Raw genomic sequence first — 13,898 nt, forward strand, 5'->3', positions numbered from 1 at the left:
TGCAGATACCTTGATATAAAAGGAGTGTTCTTATTTATTATAATTTTCTTACATTAAATCTTTTGGGAAATTGATTGTTGTGGCAAATTTTTTACCATCATTTTATTAATAAATATACTATAGTCTTAATTACATCGAATAATAATATATGTATGTAAGGAAATATAAAGTATCATATATGTTGCATTCTTTACAAATATTATACATCACTTCTTCTAATAAAAATCTTAAATTAATGCATTTTCTTAAAAAATGAATTTTTTTCAATGCAAGTTAATTAACAATGAATGAAGGACATTTAAGACACTAAATTTCAAGTAACAACACCAAATATATTTAATATTTTTGTATAAGTTTTATACTAAGTTTAAATTTTATCAACTGTAAATTAAATAATTAAATTTAAATTATGGATATGAGCTGCTTGGATTTGATTTATTGGAGGTTTTGATTGATGTATATTTTTTTATTTTTGATGGTTTATTTAGCCGGTAAAATTGATTTTTTTTATTCAAATTGAGGTGAAATGAGTCGTGCTTAGAGATAGGTGATATTTAATACGTATTAATACGTGATCGATCATATGTAGTTGTTTTATGGTTTAAAAGTAGATTTTAATACGTGATGATTACAATAATATTTATACTTTAACGTACAATATTTATACAAAAAAGTGGTTCAATATTTATAGTTGATAGAAATTCTCATAAATGTATCTATTTACACTAAGTTTATATATCGTTTAACTTTATTTTCCATCGTAATGTATATTATGATACGCAAACCTATACTTCAAATTGCGTACCAATATTAATTTTTATCTTATTTTTCTCTTTTGATATTTTTTTATCTTTTTATGTAAAAATATTAAATACACAGGTAATCACCTAATAGATAAAATATTAAATAAAAACTAAATTTAAAATTTATCCCAACGAACATAAAATTTAAAAATTGGAGTTGATAAACTATCGTATCTAACTTGCAATTTTTCCAAGAAAATAAATGGAATTAAATCGCTAAATATAAGTAATTAGTGAAACGCAGACATTCGGGCGTCGGTGGGCGTCTGAAAAAAACAAGTGAAAGCTCAATCTTCTCTGTCGGTCTTCTTCACACTCCACTCCTATGCATGTGTGATGTGTCTCTACAACTACAATTTTTTCTCTTAATTTCAAATAATAATAATATTTCTACTTCCAGTAATTAAAATTTATCAATTAATCATTCAAAATTAAAATAAACAATCCAGCCGAATTTTTTTTCAGAATCTTCCTCTCTCTCTCCTTCCTTTTCTCAATTATCTACCTTCAATTTCCCACCTCCACACTTTTACTCTCTCTACTAATTCATTCATTTGTTTCCCTTCTTCATCACGCAATCGCCATTTACATGTTCATGCTTTTTACAATTTTTTTTTACTGATTTTCTCACTCTCTCCAGGTTACTGTTCTTACTCATATTCATAACAATTTCCTTCTAATCTATTTTTGCTATTTTTTGTTTATTGATTTTGTGATTGATCTGTTTTTTTTACTGCTTGATTTTTATAGTAATGTATGATTTGTAATTGATTTAATTGTTTTTGATCTATATTTTACTTCAGATTTGCAGCTGATTCGTTGTTCTTTAGTTAAATTTTGTTTTTATTGTTATTGATTTTTGATTTGTATGATTATTTTGATTGCCGAAGTACTAGGAATTTTGTTAAATTGAATGTAGCGTTATTATCTTTTAGTTTATTGATTTTAGTGTTGATCTGTTTTTATGTAGTGTTATTGATTCTTCAGTTTGTTAGGTTCCAATGTAATGTATGCTTCGTAATTGAATTGAATTTTTTTGATCTATTAACAGTAATTTGTACTTCAGATTTGTGGCAGTTGTGTTGTTGTTAGTTGAAATTTGTTTTAGTTATTGTTAATTATTGATTTGTATGATTGATTTGATTGCTGAAGTAGTGACGATTTTATTAGATTGAATGAAATGAATGAGATCTGAAATTGATAATGTTATTTTATTGTAGTAATGTTGCTTTGTTTTGTTGATGACTTGCAGGAAGGCGTTATCTGGAGAGAGAAAGCTAATTTTAGCATTTGATTCTTTGTAGTGATCTTGAGAGAGAAAGCTAATCTAAAATTGGATTTTTGTATTTATAAAGACTTGTAAAGCTGGCGGCTGCTACTGCTTGGAGGTTTACTGCCAGTAATGGCAATGGCAATGGAAATGCCAATGGCCATGTCCCTGATGATTTGGTAATGCTTTGTTGGTTTTGGTGCATTTTTTATTCCTATTTTTCTTGCTGTAGTCAAATCAGAATTTTGTTCACATATCACAGATTCGCAGTGATCCCTAATATTTTGAGGCTGTTTTCTGATTATGGATTTGTTGCTATTATTAATATTATTGTGCTTATCGCATTCTCTCTGGAGCTCTTGAGCCTAGAGTGGTGGTGAGTGCTTTTGTCTCTTATTTGCCATTGACATGTTTGTGCGCATACTTCAGCAAGATAATTAAGGTTTTTATGTCCTTGACAATGTATCTAATAACATATGTGTCTGGGTTGTCAAAGTGAAATAAGAAAGAACATTGGGCTGGGATTAGTAAATGAGACTTATTACCTAGCTTGAGTGAGAATCTAGCTTGAGAAATTGGGTGGCCTTGTATTGATGTTGAGTAAATTGTTGGACAAGGACTTCTAGTTGAACTTCATGGAAGGAGTCTAGGACATCTTAATATGGACTGAACTTAGGAAAAATGACATAAGGGGATTTATATTTTAAGATGTAGGTGATTAAACATTTCTCCAAAAAATTTATTGTTTTCCTTTGTATACCTTTTTAAACTCTACTACAATTCGTTAGTTTTTAACTATTTTTGTATGTTTATGTCTTTCATTTGGAGGTTGTATTTGACGGTTGATGTAGGATAATTTTGTTTTCTGATGAATGTCGTATGACCTGCAGGAAAGAAATATGGATGGTAAACCCCTAGAGTCGGATCCACTTTCTCCACGATCTGTTTCTAAATTGGGGTTAAGGTAATAAGCTTCATTGGTGTATGTTTATTGTTTTAGTGTATGTTCTTGTTTACCAGGAAAAAGGGCCAGCAATTTGCCACCTCCAATCTTGCCTGTTTTTAGCCTGTAGGATTTTGTCTATTTCCCTCGGCTCATTATATTAACAATAGTTTCATTTGCTCATGTAGATTTTGTATATCCCAATAATTAAATTTGTAGGTAGAATTCTGGTGTAGCTAGTTAGCTACATAACTAATCTTTCACCACTTATTATTCAAGTGGTTTGTAAAACAGCATATCCTGTATTCTTTGACGTCATAGTAACTGCTGAAGACGTGTTGTTTTGATGAATGGGCAGATTTAACTTAAATTAACTTCAGAGACATAGTTTAAACTTCAAAGCACTACCAAACAAGAACTGCATTTCACAATCTAAAACGAAACCAGGGGTTGAGATTACCATATAGATAGGGGTCTTCAATCTTGCTCTTCAGCTCAAATTACAGATCTTTGAACTCATTATGATTAGCTCCCATTTTCCTAGACTTTACGTGCAAAGTTCTTGTTAGTAACCCAAAGTAGTAGTAACTAGTAACAGCATCCAGGAACCAGCCTTTTGGTTTTGAGCTTTTTGTTTCATTCTGTCCTAGGGATGTTCTTCCGTAACTGATAGGGATCCTGGGAATGATCTTAATCTGTGGACAACAAAGCATCAAACTGGTGCACTTCTCATTATAATCACAACGGAAAAACATAAGACTGTTGATCTTAGGTTGACTACAATAGCTAGACAATTTCGGTAATCACGTCTAGATAGGGGTAACGAAGCCATGAATTTCCAGAAAAGCCATTTTAGCGAATCTTTGGTGACAAATTCGTTTGATCTCAGCTGGTAATTGAAGCATATTTCTAGTAGTTTGAATAGTCAAAAACTTGACTTTTGAAGTGTTAGTGTGGCTGAGAGAATTGCTGTTCTTTATGTTAAGTTTTTTTTTTTCATACTTTTGCATATTGACTAGGAGTCGACCAAATTGAAACTAACATATTCTTTTGCTAGTCTCATCTCCCTTGCTGAACAAGAAAAAACTTCCAATTTCTTTAATAACGTTGTACTTTGATTTGAATTTGTAGAGACCGTACAAGCAGCATGGAGGATCCTGATGGGACACTTGCAAGTGTTGCTCAATGCATTGAGCAGTTGAGGCAGAATTCTTCCTCTTTTCAAGAGAAAGAATATACTTTACGGCAGCTGCTGGAACTTATTGAAACACGTGAAAATGCGTTGAGTGCTGTAGGCTCTCATTCCCAGGCAGTTCCGGTGCTTGTTTCTCTTTTGAGGTCAGGGTCACTAGCGGTCAAAATACAAGCTGCTCGTGTCTTAGGGGCTCTCTGTAAGGAGAATGAACTCAGGGTGAAAGTTCTGTTAGGTGGCTGCATACCTCCTTTACTAGGCCTTCTCAAGTCCAGCTCTTCTGACGGTCAAGTTTCTGCTGCAAAGGCTTTATACGCAGTTTCCCAAGGTGATGCAAGGGATCACGTAGGTTCAAAAATTTTCTCCACTGAAGGAGTTGTACCAGTGCTATGGGGACAGCTAGAGAAAGGGGAAGCTAGAAAATTGGTAGACGAGTTAATAACTGGAGCTTTGAAAAATCTTAGTGGAAGTACAGAAGGATTTTGGCCAGCAACCGTCCGAGCGGGAGGTGTGGATATACTTGTAAAATTGTTGACGACTGGACAGCCTGGTACTCAAGCAAATGTATGCTTTCTTCTTGCTTGTATGATGATGGAGGATGCATCTATCTGCCCTACTGTCTTGGCTGGTGAGGCAGTCAAACAACTTTTAAAGCTGTTAGGATCTGGTAATGAAGCAGCTGTTAGAGCAGAAGCTGCTGGTGCTCTTAAATCTCTTTCTGCTCAGTGCAAAGAGGCACGAAAAGAGATAGCTAACTATAATGGCATACCAGCTCTTATAAATGCTACCATTGCTCCTTCTAAAGAATTTATGCAAGGGGAGCATGCCCAAGCATTGCAAGAAAATGCAATGTGTGCTCTGGCAAATATATCAGGTGGATTGTCCTCTGTTATATCCAGTCTTGGAAGAAGCCTTGAATCTTGCACTTCGCCGTCGCAGGTTGCTGATACTTTAGGAGCTCTAGCTTCAGCACTGATGATATATGATCAGGAAGCTGAATCTACAAAAGCCTCAGACCCCCAAACCGTTGAGCAGACTTTGATTAAGCTCTTCAAACCTAATTTGCCATTCCTTGTCCATGAGCGCACCATCGAGGCTCTTGCCAGTTTGTATGGGAATTCAGTACTCTCAAGAAAACTTGCAAATGCTGATGCTAAGCGTTTGTTGGTTGGTTTGATCACAATGGCTACAAATGATGCTCAAGACGAGCTGGTAAAATCACTTTTGAAGATTTGCAATGATGAAGACAGTCTCTGGCATGCACTTCAAGGGCGTGATGGTGTCCAGTTACTAATATCACTTCTTGGGTTGTCATCGGAGCAGCAACAGGAATGTGCAGTTGCATTGCTTTCCCTTCTTTCAATTGAAAACGATGAAAGTAAATGGGCCATCACTGCTGCTGGTGGAATACCCCCACTGGTCCAGATCTTGGAGACTGGTTCTGCAAAAGCCAAAGAAGAAGCTGCAACAATATTGGGAAATTTGTGTAATCATAGTGAAGACATACGAGCATGTGTTGAAAGTGCTGATGCTGTTCCTGCACTCTTGTGGTTATTGAAGAATGGGAGTTCAAACGGAAAGGAGATTGCTGCCAAAACATTGCATCATCTAATTCACAAATCAGATACTTCTACCATTAGTCAGCTTACTGCACTTTTAACCAGTGATCTTCCAGAATCTAAAATTTATGTTCTGGATGCTTTGAAAAGTATGTTATCTGTGGTACCGCTTAAAGATATTTTGAGGGAAGGTAGTGCTGCCAATGATGCTATTGAGACAATGATCAAAATATTGGGCTCTGCTAAAGAAGAAACTCAGGCAAAGTCTTCATCTACTCTTGCTGGAATCTTTCATGTCAGAAAAGACTTGCGTGAGAGCAGTATTGCAGTTAAGACGCTATGGTCAGTCATAAAACTCCTAAATTCAGAATCAGACACAATTCTAGTGGCAGCCTCATCATGTCTTGCTTCTATTTTTCTTTCAATAAGAGAAAACCCTGATATTTTTTCCGTTGCTAGAGATGTTTTGCCTCGGTTACTTGCTCTTGCAAGTTCTTCTGTTCTTAAAGTTGCAGAACAGGCAACATGTGCGGTGGCAAATATTTTATTGGATGATGCTCTTTCTGAAAGGGCTTCGCCTGAGGAAGTTATATTACCTGCCACAAGGGTTTTGCGTGAGGGTACACTTTCTGGAAAGACTCATGCTGCAGCTGCTATCGCACGATGTCTGCGTCAACGTCTGATTGATGATGCTGTATGCGAATGCGTGAATCGTGTTGGTACAGTTATTTCACTGGTTTCTTTGTTGGAGTTGGCAAATGATAGCTCCATTGGCACATCAGAAGCCCTAGATGCACTTGCTCAGTTGTCGAGGTCTGGGTTGATGGGTGGGAAAATCAGACCAGCATGGGCAGTTTTCGCAGAATCTCCAAACCGCATCACTCCAATAGTTTCATGCATCGCAGGGGTTACACCCGCCTTGCAGGATAAAGCCATTGAAATACTGTCGAGGCTGTGTCGTAATCAGTTAGTTGCACTGGGGGAAATCATTTGTAGCTCATCTGGCTGTATTGAATCTATTGCTAGAAGAGTAATTAGTTCTAAGGACACAAATGTTATAATTGGAGGTGCTGCACTCCTTTCTAGTGCAGCTAGAGTTGGTCATCAAAGAGTAGTGGAGGATTTGAATGACTCCAAATTATCTGCATATCTCATACAGGCTCTAGTGGAAGTGCTCACTACCTCTCAAAGTTCTCTGGATGATCAAGATGATGATGAGCAAGGGTCAGTGGGCATTTGCATTCAATGGACTGAAGAGGGAAAGATTACTGAGCCCACCTCTAGCACAAAGGTTATGTGCAGCACCAATATTGCTGTGTGGTTTCTGTCCGTACTTGCTTCTCATGATGAGAAAAGTAAACTAGTTATTATGGAAGCTGGGGGGATTGATGTGCTCACAGAGAAAATATCACGCACACAGGTAGTTCTTTTACTCAGTTTTAAGTGGGATATCTTTTTCTTGCCTGTAACATTAGTTTTTTGTTGTTTGAACCTCATATTAATTCTATTACTTTTTTGTGTCATGATTTTTTTGTAAAGTTAATGTTTTTGATAAATGCATTATTTAATAAATGTTGCAGATTGATGTTACTGAAGATAGTAGTATCTGGACATATGCCTTGCTGCTGGCAATACTGTTTCAAGATAGAGAGATCATACGAGCACATGCAACCATGAAATCCATTCCGGTTCTTGCTAATATGTTGAGGTCAGAAGAGCCAGCAAACAGATATTTTGCAGCCCAAGCATTGGCCAGTTTGGTTTGTAATGGTAGTAGGGGAACTCTGTTATCTGTTGCAAACTCTGGTGCAGCTGGTGGGCTAATTTCTTTGCTTGGATGTGCTGATGAAGATATATATGATCTATTGAAATTGTCCGAGGAGTTCTCTTTGGTTCATTATCCTGATCAAGTGACTCTTGAGAGATTGTTTAGAGTTGATGACATTAGAGTTGGAGCCATGTCTCGGAAAGCAATACCTGCCCTTGTTGATCTCCTCAAACCAATTCCTGATCGTCCGGGGGCTCCATTCCTTGCTCTTGGGTTTCTCACCCAACTTGCCAAAGACTGTCCCTCAAATAAGATGGTGATGGTTGAATCAGGAGCACTCGAGGCATTGGCCAAATATCTTTCACTTGGTCCCCAAGATGCTACTGAAGAAGCTGCCACAGATCTTTTGGGGATTTTATTTAGTAGTGCTGAAATATGCAGGCATGAATCTGCGTTTGGTTCAGTGACCCAACTTATAGCTGTCTTGCGCTTGGGTGGAAGAGGTGCTAGATACAGTGCAGCCAAAGCACTGGAAAGCTTATTTTCTGCAGACCATGTAAGAAATGCAGAAACAGCTAGACAAGCTGTGCAGCCATTGGTGGAAGTTTTGAATACAGGTTCCGAGAGAGAACAGCATGCTGCAATTGCAGCATTGGTTAGGCTATTAAGTGAAAATCCTTCGAGGGCTCTTGGTGTGGCAGATGTAGAAATGAGTGCAGTTGATGTTCTTTGCAAAATCCTTTCATCAAATTGTTCTATGGAGCTGAAGGGTGATGCTGCTGAGCTATGCTCTGTTCTCTTTGCAAATACACGAATCAGGTCTACAGTGGCTGCAGCACGATGTGTTGAGCCACTGGTATCTCTTCTTGTTAGTGAATTCACCCCTTCTCAGCACTCAGTTGTCCATGCTTTAGATAAACTCTTGGATGATGAGCAGCTGGCTGAACTGGTCTCTGCTCATGGTGCAGTCATTCCTCTTGTCGGCCTGCTGCACAGCAGGAATTACTTGCTTCATGAGGCTGTTTCAAGAGCTTTGGTGAAACTGGGAAAAGACAGACCTAATTGCAAGATTGAAATGGTGAAAGCTGGGGTCATCGAAAGCATACTTGATATACTACCTGAAGCACCTAATTTTCTTTCTGCTGCTTTTGCAGAATTGCTCCGGATATTAACTAATAATGCTACAATTGCAAAAGGTCCATCAGCTGCTAAAGTTATTGAGCCACTTTTCATGTTACTGTCACGGTCAGACCTAGGGCCAGATGGACAACATAGTGCTTTACAGGTTCTTGTTAATATTTTAGAGCATCCACAATGTCGGGCCGACCACACATTGACCTCTCATCAGGCTGTTGAGCCTGTTATACCATTACTAGACTCTAATGTTCCAGCCGTACAACAGCTGGCTGCTGAGCTTTTGTCCCATTTATTGTTGGAGGAGAACCTGCAGAAGGATCCCTTGACACAGCAAATTATTGGTCCACTTGTAAGAGCACTTGGGTCTGGGTCCTCTGGGATACACATTTTACAGCAGAGAGCTATCAAAGCTCTTGTTGGTATTGCTCTTATTTGGCCAAATGAAATTGCGAAAGAGGGTGGTGTTATTGAGCTATCCAAGGTGATATTGCAAGCTGATCCTTCACTTCCACATGCTCTGTGGGAATCTGCAGCCTCTGTTTTGTCTTGTATTCTGCAATTTAGTTCGGAATTTTATTTGGAAGTGCCCATTGCTGTGCTTGTACGATTGCTTCATTCTGGTTCGGAGAGTACTGTAACCGGAGCTTTGAATGCCCTTCTGGTGTTGGAAAGTGATGATTCAACAAGTGCTGAGGCAATGGCTGAATGTGGTGCCATTGAGGCTCTGCTGGAGCTTCTTAGATGCCATCAATGTGAGGAATCTTCTGCAAGATTGCTGGAAGTGTTGCTAAATAATGTAAAGATTAGGGAATCCAAAGCTGGGCGGGCTGCTATTGTACCTTTATCTCAATACCTTTTAGACCCTCAAACACAAGGTCAGCAGGTGAGATTATTGGCTACTCTGGCATTGGGTGATCTATTCCAGAATGAGGCTCTGGCTCGTTCTGCTGATGCTGTTTCGGCTTGTCGTGCTCTGGTTAATTTGCTTGAAGATCAGCCCACTGAGGAAATGAAAGTAGTGGCTATTTGTGCCCTTCAGAACCTTGTAACGTGCAGTCGAGCTAATAAAAGAGCTGTTGCAGAAGCAGGTGGGGTTCAAGTCATACTTGATCTAATTAATTCCAGTGATCCAGAAACTTCGATTCAGGCAGCTATGTTTGTTAAGCTTCTCTTCGCTAACAATACAATCCAGGAGTATGCGTCCAGCGAAACTGTCAGGGCTATAACCGGTAAATTTGTCTATCTCATTCTAGAACTGCCATATTTGCATAACTTTTTAGTGTAACAACTCCCTAAACACTTACGATAAATGAGCTTTTCCTGCTGGTGCACAGTACGAATAGTGTGGTTTGAGTTGATTTGTCTGGATAAGATTTAGTAATTTGCGATAAGCTGATAGCCTTATGATTCAAGCATGTTCCGTCATTTTTGAGAGGTCCTAGAAATATTTTGATCCCCCTCCCCTTAGTGAAGAAACAAAAGTGAAACCGAGATATGCATAGCTGTAAATTAGTATGAGGTTTTCCTATGTTGTCATCAGCTAATCACTTCCTATCTTAAGAATAGCACTGTTGTTACGGTTGAACACAAATTTTAGGCCCTTTTTGTCGATTTACCTTATTTGCCTTAATCCTGCCAATTCTCTGTGGTAGAATCTTAAGAATATAGTAATATGGTATCTGTGGGCCCAAAATTCACTGATGCAACGTGAGTAGGGAAATGTCAGAAATTTCTTTGTTCGCAATAGTATTTTGTTTTATATATAAATTTTTGTTGTCTAATAAGCTTCTTGATCGTGCAGCTGCTGTTGAAAAGGATTTGTGGGCGACTGGGACTGTGAATGAGGAGTATTTGAAAGCTCTGAATGCACTTTTTGGTAACTTCCCACGTTTAAGAGCCACTGAACCAGCTACCCTCAGTATACCCCACCTTGTGACCTCTCTCAAAACAGGCTCAGAAGCTACTCAAGAAGCTGCCTTGGATGCTCTGTTTCTCTTAAGACAAGCTTGGTCTGCGTGCCCTGCTGATGTATCTCGTGCTCAATCCATTGCTGCTGCAGATGCAATTCCTCTGCTGCAGTATTTGATCCAATCTGGCCCACCTCGTTTCCAAGAGAAGGCTGAATTTTTGTTGCAGTGTCTTCCAGGAACTCTAACTGTGATAATTAAGCGTGGAAACAATATGAGGCAATCCGTAGGGAACCCAAGTGTATATTGCAAGCTTACATTAGGGAACACTCAACCCAGACAAACAAAGGTAATGTTCAACTTTGATACATTGGAAAAATTTTCTTTTTCTCTATATTTAATCACCACTTTGATTGATAAGGCATTGACGAGTTTAGCTAAATAAAAATTTAGTTCTCTCTCCATACTGTTCGTCGATTATTTTCTTTAACGTTTCCGATTGCAAGTTTTAAGCCATCAATATTTCCAGGTGAAAAGATAAGAGATTTGGAGTTATTTAGTGGAGATCTCTGTAACAGTTGAAAATGAAAATAAGACCTGTTTTTTTCCCCTTTATCCTTTGGTGTCTTTTGTAATGTCATTTTATCATAAGATTCTACTGAAGTAGAGAACAAGTAGAATGAAAAGTAGAAAACAAGTAGGATGAAAAGTAGAGAGCAAGTAGGGTGTGCGCTGGTCAACTTTGTCTTGTATTACCAATATTTTGATTTATTTTTAAGTGTATTATTGTTTACCTATTCTTTTTGCCTCTTTCTATGCACTTCACAAGTGACAAGACTTTCTTAAACATTCTAATGTTTAAACGTCCTTCTGTTATGTTTAATGTAAAGGAAAAATATTAGTTGATGCAAAATTACGAGCTTCCTGTTGCCATGGGTATATTTAAAAATTATAACTAAAGTAATTCTAAATATCTATGACGTAATACTAGGCATATTATTTAGTGTTGTGTCAATAAACTTAATGATGGTGGTTGGTGATGGGAGCCTGTGAGATATTCACCTTCAGGCTACGCTTACGCTTTAGGTACTAATCATCTTATAAATCGCAATGGTCATTGTTATCCTCAATAATACATATCTAATATAGGTTGGAAATAAAATGGCATTTCTTTAAGATCAGCTCGACTTGGTAATAGGTATAATATTTGTACTAACCCTTTTGTTTTGTCAGATCGTGTCTACTGGTCCTACGCCAGAATGGGACGAGAGCTTTACATGGTCCTTCGAAAGTCCTCCTAAAGGCCAGAAGTTACATATTTCCTGCAAGAATAAGAGCAAAGTGGGAAAGGTAACCGAGAACTTATTGAAAAATTAAATAGCCAAGCTTTTGCTTTTGCTTATATTGTTGCTCATTAAATTTCTCTATGTTTTTGCAGAGTTCATTCGGTAAGGTGACAATCCAGATTGATCGAGTGGTAATGCTGGGTGCAGTTGCTGGCGAGTATACTCTCCTGCCTGAAAGCAAGAGCGGGCCATCAAGAAATTTGGAGATTGAATTTCAATGGTCTAACAAATAACAAAATTCACAATTTTTATAAGAACCGTGATTTTCATGTACAAGAAGAAATTTTTTTGCATGCTATGGTGAGGCATCAATTATGCAAAGGTGGATAGACTACATTACAGCTAGCTCGTTTGAGTGAATTCCTCGTCCTAGGTCAATTCTATTGCCACTCACCTTTTTGTCCCTTTCTTTCTACAATTAGTGTTTGTCATAAGCTTTGTAAATAGTGTTGCTGAAATTAAATTTTTGCTATTGTAGAATACCTGTTGTTTGTATGTACTTATAGTATAGAAGTATTCCTTGACGATTGTTTATTGGTGTATTCTTTTGTAATCTGAGCGAAAAATCCTTGTCAATAATGTAACATTTTAGGTTTGATGGATGTTTTTTGTTCAATGCTCTTGATTTACCAACTAATATATGAATTTAGATGGTGGTGGACAGAAACCTGAGTTTTGGAGCCACAACGGGAGAAGATCAACGGATTCCACATCCCTATTTTGGTTATTGGAAGAGAAAATATGAAGTTGGGTAGATGTTATTTAGAATTCAGAAAGAATAAACTCCATGTACACATTTTTCTCCCACTCTTCTTAGTATTTGCATGCATATTTAATCATGTTCAAACCCAGACAAGCAATTTCGACCCTAATTAAGACTTAGAGTGATAGTCAAAAGCATTTTGACCCATAAAAACAATCTTTGAATCCTAATTATAATGAGTTAATTGTGGTTTTCCTCTCTCAAACTCTATTTGTTGTTTTTAAACTCCATCTTTCTCTCTCAAACTCTATTATCGTTTATTCTCTATTTATCTTCTTCAACATTTGCAATACCATTAAAGGTATGTATTTATGCTCAATCTTCACCATTTCGTTTATTAAGCTTCCACTTTTTTTTTGGGTTAATTGTGTCATATATTAGTTGGAATTACAATCCTTTGTTTTTTTAATTAAGCTTCATCAATGGTGGAAATAGTAATGTTGAAGAAGACAATAATGGCTGCTGTTTGGGGGAAGATAATAAAAGCAATTGTGGTTCTTCCGATTTTTTTTAAAAAAATTAAGATTCATCAATGGTAAAAAATAATGATGTTAAAGAAAACAATAAAGGCTACTTGTTGAAAAAGGTAATAAAAATAATTGTGGTTATAACATAATATATCTGGGGTTATAACTTAATATATTTGGAGTTATAACATATATGTTTGTGGTTATAATATAATATATTTGGGGTTATAACATAATATATTTGTGGTTATAATATAATATATTTGAGATTATAACATTATACAGTTGGGGTTATAACATAATAAATTTGGGGTTATAACATAATAAATTTGGGATTATAACATAATATATTTGGGTTATAACGTAATAGATTTGAGTTTATAACAATATATATTTGGTTTTAAAACATAATATATTTGCGGTTATAACATAATGATAAGACACTAAAACCTATGATATATATGATTTGTATTAAACACCAATTCTATATGATTTGTATTGAACAAGAAATTATACTCTATATAATATGTTTGTTTGGGGTCGTAGAATCGAACACTTTATTTGCTGTATTCCTTTTATTTTTTCTCAAAATGTCCCTTGATCCTCTTTTGGCGTCCTTAGTTACACATTTTTTATATATATGATTATCTATTAAATTTGCAATTTGTTTATTGTAGTGTTGACAAGAACATATACACAAATTGCAAACCTCATTTATTTCTCACCAATGGAAAAGAGGTTGT

The 13,898-nt window shown here is 36.6% G+C and overlaps 1 protein-coding gene across 2 annotated transcripts; it reads left to right on the forward strand.

Annotated features, from left to right (window-relative positions):
• Window positions 1-1,093: 1,093 nt before the first annotated feature.
• Window positions 1,094-12,527, forward strand: LOC130820136 (protein CELLULOSE SYNTHASE INTERACTIVE 1-like). Of its 2 annotated transcripts, XM_057685394.1 has the most exons (9): window positions 1,094-1,443; window positions 2,056-2,252; window positions 2,336-2,449; window positions 2,964-3,037; window positions 4,148-7,187; window positions 7,348-9,901; window positions 10,474-10,928; window positions 11,813-11,929; window positions 12,018-12,527. In XM_057685394.1, exons 4-9 carry the CDS (start codon window positions 2,973-2,975, stop codon window positions 12,156-12,158), a joined length of 6,372 nt encoding a protein of 2,123 aa, XP_057541377.1. In that variant the 5' UTR covers window positions 1,094-1,443; window positions 2,056-2,252; window positions 2,336-2,449; window positions 2,964-2,972; the 3' UTR covers window positions 12,159-12,527. The 2 variants fall into 2 exon arrangements, with proteins under 2 accessions (XP_057541377.1, XP_057541376.1); XM_057685393.1 differs by lacking the exon at window positions 2,336-2,449.
• Window positions 12,528-13,898: the final 1,371 nt, after the last annotated feature.

Source organism: Amaranthus tricolor, chromosome 8 (genome assembly GCF_026212465.1).
Source record: "Amaranthus tricolor cultivar Red isolate AtriRed21 chromosome 8, ASM2621246v1, whole genome shotgun sequence".
Classification (NCBI taxonomy): domain Eukaryota; kingdom Viridiplantae; phylum Streptophyta; class Magnoliopsida; order Caryophyllales; family Amaranthaceae; genus Amaranthus; species Amaranthus tricolor.